Raw genomic sequence first — 7,750 nt, 5'->3', positions numbered from 1 at the left:
ATATTATGCTGGAAGTTCACATGTAAAAAAATTCGAATTCCAATATGTTATGCTGAAATATTTTTCGAATTTTGAACAGTATTTTCTTTCAGATTTATCTTTACATGAAAAGTGATTAAATTTCGATTATTTTTTAAAGTATGACTATTTTTAATTACCACTTATAAATCTGACTATTTTTGAATTTTGCTCCGACAAAGTTTCCACATGGCCAAAGGTCAAGGAAACGCCACTCTACTTCAAGTGGGTCCAAAGCCCAAATGGTCCATTTCCTTGGAGAAATTTCCAATTCACTGCAAGGATAAGTGGATAAGCTTTTTCTTTAAGAAATGATCATAATAAAAGAAATATCTACATTATATTAAATGAAAAAAGAAAAATAAAAATCTCATTGACTCAAATTTCCTTCATTAGACTGGCTGTTCTTGCTAGTTCAAATAATTGCTAAAAGATGTCAATTTTAGCACCAAATTCCCAAATTATGTATAGAGAAATCCACCCTAGAGAGCAGCAGCATCAGGTTAGGAACAACGGTGGAAGTCTGAATCTGCTAAAATCATATGAATTTTGCTTTGTAGATAAAAGAAGAGGTGATTGGAGGAAAACAATAAAGAAAGAGTGGAGAATGCATGCCTCCTGGCTAGACATGTCAAGACCCGATACAGTGGAGATGCAATCCATTGAGAATAGTGAACAACTTGACCAGATTTTAGCCTCTGCTAATGAGCTTTCACAACCCATCATCATTGATTGGTAAAATCCTTCTCTTTCCTTCTTTGTGATTAGAAAAAAAGAATGTGGTTAAATGGTAAATTTTTCCTTTTCACTGGCGGTCTCGAATTCGAGCCTTGGAGTCTTTTTATAACGTAATTTCGAATTAGTGGAGCAGTGAGTTCCGAACACCTTTGGGTTATAAAATAAATAAATGATTGATATAAAGTGATAATTGTATGGAGTTTCTTTTTTTTTTTTTTTGTAAAGAAAAAAGAAAGAATCAAATTCATAGAAATGTAGGTAGATTGATTTGTTTATAGCAAATGGTTGATAGGATGGCTGCTTGGTGTCGGAAATGCATTTATTTGAAGCCAAAATTGGAGAAACTTGCAGCTGAGTTTGATACCAAGTAAGCCCTTTTCAACTTCTCTTTCATGTCTTCTCCCAAATAATTACAATGTCTCACATTCTTTTGAATAGTTGATAGTTCTTTCTTTTATTTCTTTCTTTATTTTTATGATTAGACTTCAGTCTCAATTGTAAACTCACCGATGTATATACATAGTGAGATTTTAAAAATGGTTAACTTACATTGATCAATGATCTCTGATTGCCATGGTTATGCATTTTTAGGAAGGATTGGTTGACGAAATATGAATTGAAGACTGAACCTTGATATACCCCGAACAATGTATTTTTATGACCACGAGATATATCATTCCAAACGAAGATGGTTAATATATGTAGTTGACATTGAGCATATTTTTAACATTCTAAGTCTCATTTGGTCAAATGAAAACATGTCTATCTTGTTCTCTCCCTTGGCATGGTTTTTAGATATTTGATATCTCCTTCTTCCTCTTTTTCATAGACTCAAATTCTACTACGTGGATGTGAATAAGGTACCACAATCTTTAGTGAAGCGCGGAAACATCTCAGTAAGTATTGTTCTTGGCAAATCTCTAGTATTTTTGCTGTCTATTGCTGTCTCTTTGTTCATGTTCTTGGTTTGCCAGCTAATTTGATTCTTGTTTTATGTTCTTCAGAAAATGCCAACAATTCAGGTGAGCAGAAGTCTGGATTCCCCATCATTTTGAAGTGGAAAAAAAAAAACTCTTGATTGAAAAATAAAGCTATCTACTTGTTTCATTTTGATTGCAGTTGTGGAAAGATGGGGAGATGAGAGCAGAGGTGATTGGAGGGCACAAAGCATGGCTTGTAATTGAAGAAGTGAGAGAAATGATCAAAAACTTCGTATAATATGTTGCCAGGAAAAAAGCTGACTGCTTCTTCTTGTTCATAATCTGCAATTTGCTCTCTGTCAAAAATTAGACATCAATTTGTATTTCAAGGGCATTTCAATATGTACAGTTGTTACACCATTTGTATTATCAAAGAAAGTGAATTGGTGATGTTGGAAACAGTGTTATTAAAGGCGAAAAGCGCAAAAAAGCTGTAAGGCCCGTTGGGGCTTTAAGCACAAAGCACAAATAAAGCGTGTGCTTTAATGAAAAAAGGCGCACCTGAAGGAAAATAAAAAAATATGTATATAGTCTAAGACTAATAATTATAAGCATGAATAACAAATATATGCACAACGAAACTGAAAAAAATTACGATAAAATGAAATATCAATTGTTTAATATCGCATTTTCAGGATTACACTCATTGGCAAGGAAAAGTATACTTTAGAGCCTTGATGCGACACTAAAACGCTCGCAAAGCGACGTGAAGCGCTCAACATGTTTTCAGCCTCGCTTCAGGGCTTAAGCGCGCCTTTGATAACACTGGTTGGAAATTGGAACTTAGCAAAAAACAGATGCATAAGGTGATGTTTCCTAGTGGATCATAGTTGTTGGCTGGTTCCTTGATCTTTACATTATTAAAAATCGTTCGAGAGGAATAAATAGGGCCATAAATAGAAACTAACAAAGCTAAACACAAAATAAATTGCACTTCTATTCTCCATATGGATGTCAAATTGTCTCCAAACCTTCAAATTCTTCGAATGCATATGTGCCTGATTCTAGAAAACGTTAGTGTGATTTGCCTGCCTATAGCTAAAACTACTCCAATGACGAGACCTTGCATTTCCATTTCTAAAAGCTAAAGCAAAGTATGTTGGATACAGTACTAATCATCAAGTTGTCATCTTTGAAATGCCACGTCCAAAACGATGACACCCGCCAGGGTAGCATCTACTCATCCAACCCGCTCGATAACTGCTACCACACATTGCCTGACATAACTAGAGAGCGGGCAAACAGCAACAACCACAAACAACAACATCAGCTAGTCTTAAAGTTCTCAGCTGAACCCGTTTCTGTCATAGAAACAGGATATTTACCCCATCCTCCTAGTGATCCGAAAATGAAATACTCTTCAGAACTTCAACACACAGAGTAACCAGATTCCTAACTTCAGCATGAGCACTTTGCATCCCTTTCAACTATTGATCTTTTTCTTCTGTAGAAGCATAGGAATGGCCCCCGATAACTTTCTGTTTGCATTTCCAACGAGATTCTATCAATTGAATAAAGTACACACATACAGATAGGCATACCATGGACCGTTTAAGCGACTGTAAACCTACCTACTACAATATCCCTTATACACTTTTCAATTTTGAGCACAAGGAGATAAACAAACATATGCAACAGTCAAGCATCCGCAATGCATGAAATAAAATTAGTCAGAGATATCAAAATGAGGCGTATAAAATAATGAAAAGGCACCATATGACAACTGATGTAACCACCCTTTTTTTTCTATTATCTAAGAATGTGAGACACCCTGACACTATCGAGCAGGCAAGATACGAGAAATCAATATAAGGAACATAATAATGAAATGAAACACTATATCCAGCGCTCATCCAGCAAAGAAGAATAAGTTTCATTGAAGAAAAATTGAGTAAGTTCATGGAACACAAATTCTACAAGTTCACCATCAAATTTAGTTATTAAGCTAGAAAAACCTGACAATCAACCTAAGGAAAAGTTCAATTGAAAATACTCTTAGGTCCATGGTGTCCGCAAGAGTTGATCTTGATCAAGCAGTCCCATTCAGTTTTTGCAGTCTATATTTTAGGAGCATCAATTGTAGATTTCACCCCTTTAGAAAATTTAGATTCCAAAACCAAAAACAGCTCGTATCCTATGGAAGATAAAGTCCCGCCATCCTCTCTCAGTATTCTCCACAACAGTTGCATTACCATATCTGCACCATCATAGCAAACATGAGAAGAAAAAATCGCATAATCATATATAAGCAAACTAACATAGGTAAATAGATAAAAGCAACGGACCTGTCTTCCTCTGGTACATCTGTATGCGTCAGCTTGACAACTGTAACTCCAGATCCAGGCTCCTCAAAAGTAATTTGGACCTGCAACAATCATCACCAGAGATGCATCAGGAAAAAACCACCATTCTCCATCAGAAACATTTATGTGGCATTGTGGCTATAGGCTGGCAAGTCGCAACACGCAAACACACAGTCACAGTTCCATTTAAAAGGTCAACCCGGTGTACAAAACATCCCACATTTACACAGGATGCGGGGAAAGGCCGCACCTCAAGGGGTGTGATGTAGACAACCTACCCTAATGCAAGCATTAGTGGCTACTTCCACAGCTCGAACACGTGGCCAATATGTCACAGCCACAGTTCCATCTATTTAAACATATTGACCACACTGTACAAAGAACACAAGCGAGGTAAAGAGAATTTTAAATTCCGACAAATCAATTCAAACTACATCGTTGATAGTTGATCCACAAAATTCTGTCGAAGAAGAACGATTCCGCAACCCTGTTTCATTCAAGCAGGATGGATTGAATGAATCAGGGAGTGGACTAGAGCTAGACTTGGACTTGAATTTTTTGTAAAATCAAGTTCAAAAATCTGTTCTTAGATTCTGTTAAATTGTACTGAATCCATTTTCAATTATAAAGCGAACGGTTACCTTCGCTCATGGTCACTGCTTACATTCTACTTCTAGTAAGAGCCTAAAGTAACGATACATTAAAAAGACATCACAAATAATTCCTCTTTAGTCCATCACCACCCAATCTAAGTATGTAGTCCCTGTGCTTATATTAAAATGTCATATCTACAAAACAATAACACTGGCCAAGATTATAAAGTTCCTTGTCTTACTGTCCTCCAGTCTTCTACTGAGCTAACAAAAGGATTAGTTACACCAGTGAGAACTATTTAGACTATAGAATTTGACCTCACAATCTGGCCACAAACTTGCATCTTTTGTCTATTCAGATGGAACATTTGAACCAAAAAAGATGAATACTAGTCAAGTTACCTAGAACATAACTCATTCTACACACTATACACACATAGAAGATTATATACTTCAATCAATCAGCTAAATCAAATCCATATTAGTTGAGGTCGGCTATACCATTCTTCAGCTTCCATACCCTATCCAGATATATTTCATTCCAATACAAAACAATTTTCCATATTTAACATAAGAAATTACAATTGATATTGAGCTTACCGTGGACTGGACGCCATCAGGCCAGCTACCAAACCGCCATTTCTGAACAATTAATTTGCCTTCCTGCAACTCTACATTAGTTCCTGTAACTGACCCATTAAATATACTAAACTCCCCTCCCACCTCTTTGCTTATCCTTGCATTACTCTGTGTAAAACCCTTCCATCTTTTCTCATCCATCAATATCTCAAACAAATCTTTCGCCCTACAACTAAACTTCTCCGTCATCGTAATCGTCTTAAACCCTTCCTTCTTCTTCTCCTTCTTCACCACACCCTTTGCCTTCTCATCCACAGCAACTGGAGCCGGAGCGGGGGCCAGAGAGACAACATTTCCGGCGCCGGTGGGTTTTTTAGCTAATTTTTTCACCTCAGCTTCATCCTTAGCGGGTCCACCATTTGCCATAGCATTAACATACGCCTTCACTTGCTCTAAAACAAACGGCTTTCCCTTTTCAACAAACGCATCCTTCAATTATTTCCCAATGGGTCCATCTTCTTTTACATTAACCTTAATCTCCGGTTCTTCGTCAGCATTCTCATCGGCTATATAAGGAATTTCAACATTCCCTTCAATTTTCGTCACACTATTATTATCAGCTTCTTTTAATTCCCCTTCCCAGGAGAGAATTAAATTCAATTCGTAGCCCGGAATTATTTTCCCCTTACGGATATTGACGTAGGCTTCTCCTTCGAGTTTCTCGAGGTTTTTTGTGCGTATTTCGAGGTTGTTCTCGCCGTTAATTAGGGTTTTGTTAGATAAGAGGTTAGTGAGGAAGTAGCGAGACCATTCGAGGCAGTCAGTTTCAGCCCAGTGCCAATTATGAACGTTGGTGCCATCGGGTCGGTCTTCTACGATCCATCGTTTGTCTCCTTCTCCAAGACGGGCCATTCTACGGCGGAGTACGGTGGTGATAGGAGCAGCGTGAGAGAGAGGAGATGATTATGTGTTGGGAAGTGCGTAAAGGACCCGTGGAAGAATCTAGAAGACTGAATTTTCTTCTTTTCTTTTTACCCTTTTTACATTAACAATAACAATGTTGAATTGTACCGACATTTAAATCATTGATAATGCAAAGATTTTCTATATTATCAGTGTTTTTCTTTATCCATGCTTGGTATAGGAAGGTAGACATCATCAATTTTTTAAATAATAAAAAACATAAATATGTTTAATATTATTGATGTATAAAAATTAAACTCGAACAAAAAATGCTCTGGCGTCCATGTACTGTAGTACTAGAAATCGTTGCCAACAACAATATAAGGGGTCTGTTTCTAATTCCTTTTTTCAATTCAACTAATGTAGGCAAAATAAAATAAACAAGACGAAATTTTATAATATATAGTCGGATATTTGTGTTTGATCAAAGGTTACATTAAAGGGAAGTTTAATTGGAATTACAATTGTAAACACAGACGCAATGTAATGGGCCAAGGTTACCACCAGTGCAAACTCCATTCCCGTTATGTATTTTTAAGCATTCTCTTTGACAGTTAGCAAGGATGCATTCCTTTCGATCCAACGTTACAGTGCATCTATTTTGGGCTTTTACCTGAGTAATTGTCAATGCAACTGCATACAAATTGAAAGAAGAATTAGCATTACCTTTTTTTTTTAGCACAAACAAAATAATAAACATAGAAAAAGAATTTGAGCCAAACCTGAAAGAATGAGAAAGAAACAAAAAACAGAGTTAAAAAACTTAGTCATCCTTATTGAAGTTGATCTCAAATGTCAATGGTTTGCTTTGGTGCAAGGTGAAAGAGGCTTTTATAGTTCAAATTTGCTAAGACTTGCATTGATTTTATTAGGAAAGTAAAGTAGCCAGATAATTTACTTTCCAGGGAACAAATATGACTATTGTGTAAAGATAATAGTTTATAATATGCTTTCCATAGAGCAAAGATGGATTGTTTGATTTGTTTCCTTCTTGAAAAGTTATTTGAGTAGCAATATTTAGAATCTAGAGTTGTTGCAACAAGAGAAAAGGCAATTTCGATTATGCGGAGGGAATAGATTGGAAAGCTTACGTTTTTTTTAACCTTGTCAACTAGTATTAGTATTCGCGTGATGTTCGGACGTAAATCATGTCAAATTATGATTTGAGTTATTTGAATTATGTGCAAAGAACCTTAAATTATACCTTCTATACAGAAATTATAAATAATCATTTGATATTAATTAAGAAGCAGGACATGAAACAATTTTAACAAATCTCATAGTGGATAATATATTTTCTTTTTCTATATCCGTAATAATCAAACCCTTTGATTTTGACACTTGTATTATATTCTTTATAACCATTTATATTTTTTTTTTTTTTTTTGTGCAATTGATATGCATTACTTATTCTCTTTTCTTTGTATGCATGAATACAACCCGCGTCTGTTATTCGTGTAAAAATTGCACGGGTCTAGGCCGTCACATTCCTGTCGCGTCTGCTATTCGTGTAAAAATTGCACGGGGCACCCAACCGCTTTGTCTTTTTGTTTGTACCCGTACCCGTTTTTTTGTT

General features: G+C 36.0%; 1 protein-coding gene and 1 pseudogene across 1 annotated transcript; one reads left to right on the top strand and one right to left on the bottom strand.

Annotated features, from left to right (window-relative positions):
• The first annotated feature begins 356 nt into the window (after nt 1–356).
• On the top strand, nt 357–2,135 carry LOC107777304 (thioredoxin-like 3-1, chloroplastic). The gene is made up of 5 exons (XM_016597298.2): nt 357–753; nt 1,049–1,123; nt 1,586–1,652; nt 1,761–1,778; nt 1,876–2,135. The coding sequence occupies exons 1-5, from the start codon at nt 452–454 to the stop codon at nt 1,972–1,974; spliced, it is 561 nt and encodes a 186-aa protein (XP_016452784.1). The 5' UTR covers nt 357–451; the 3' UTR covers nt 1,975–2,135.
• Nucleotides 2,136–3,588: 1,453 nt separating this feature from the next.
• Nucleotides 3,589–6,256, bottom strand: LOC107777303 (uncharacterized; annotated as a pseudogene).
• Nucleotides 6,257–7,750: the final 1,494 nt, after the last annotated feature.

This window comes from Nicotiana tabacum, chromosome 5 (genome assembly GCF_000715075.1).
Source record: "Nicotiana tabacum cultivar K326 chromosome 5, ASM71507v2, whole genome shotgun sequence".
Taxonomy (NCBI): Eukaryota; Viridiplantae; Streptophyta; class Magnoliopsida; order Solanales; family Solanaceae; genus Nicotiana; species Nicotiana tabacum.
This window is presented reverse-complemented; position numbering and strand designations above follow the sequence as displayed.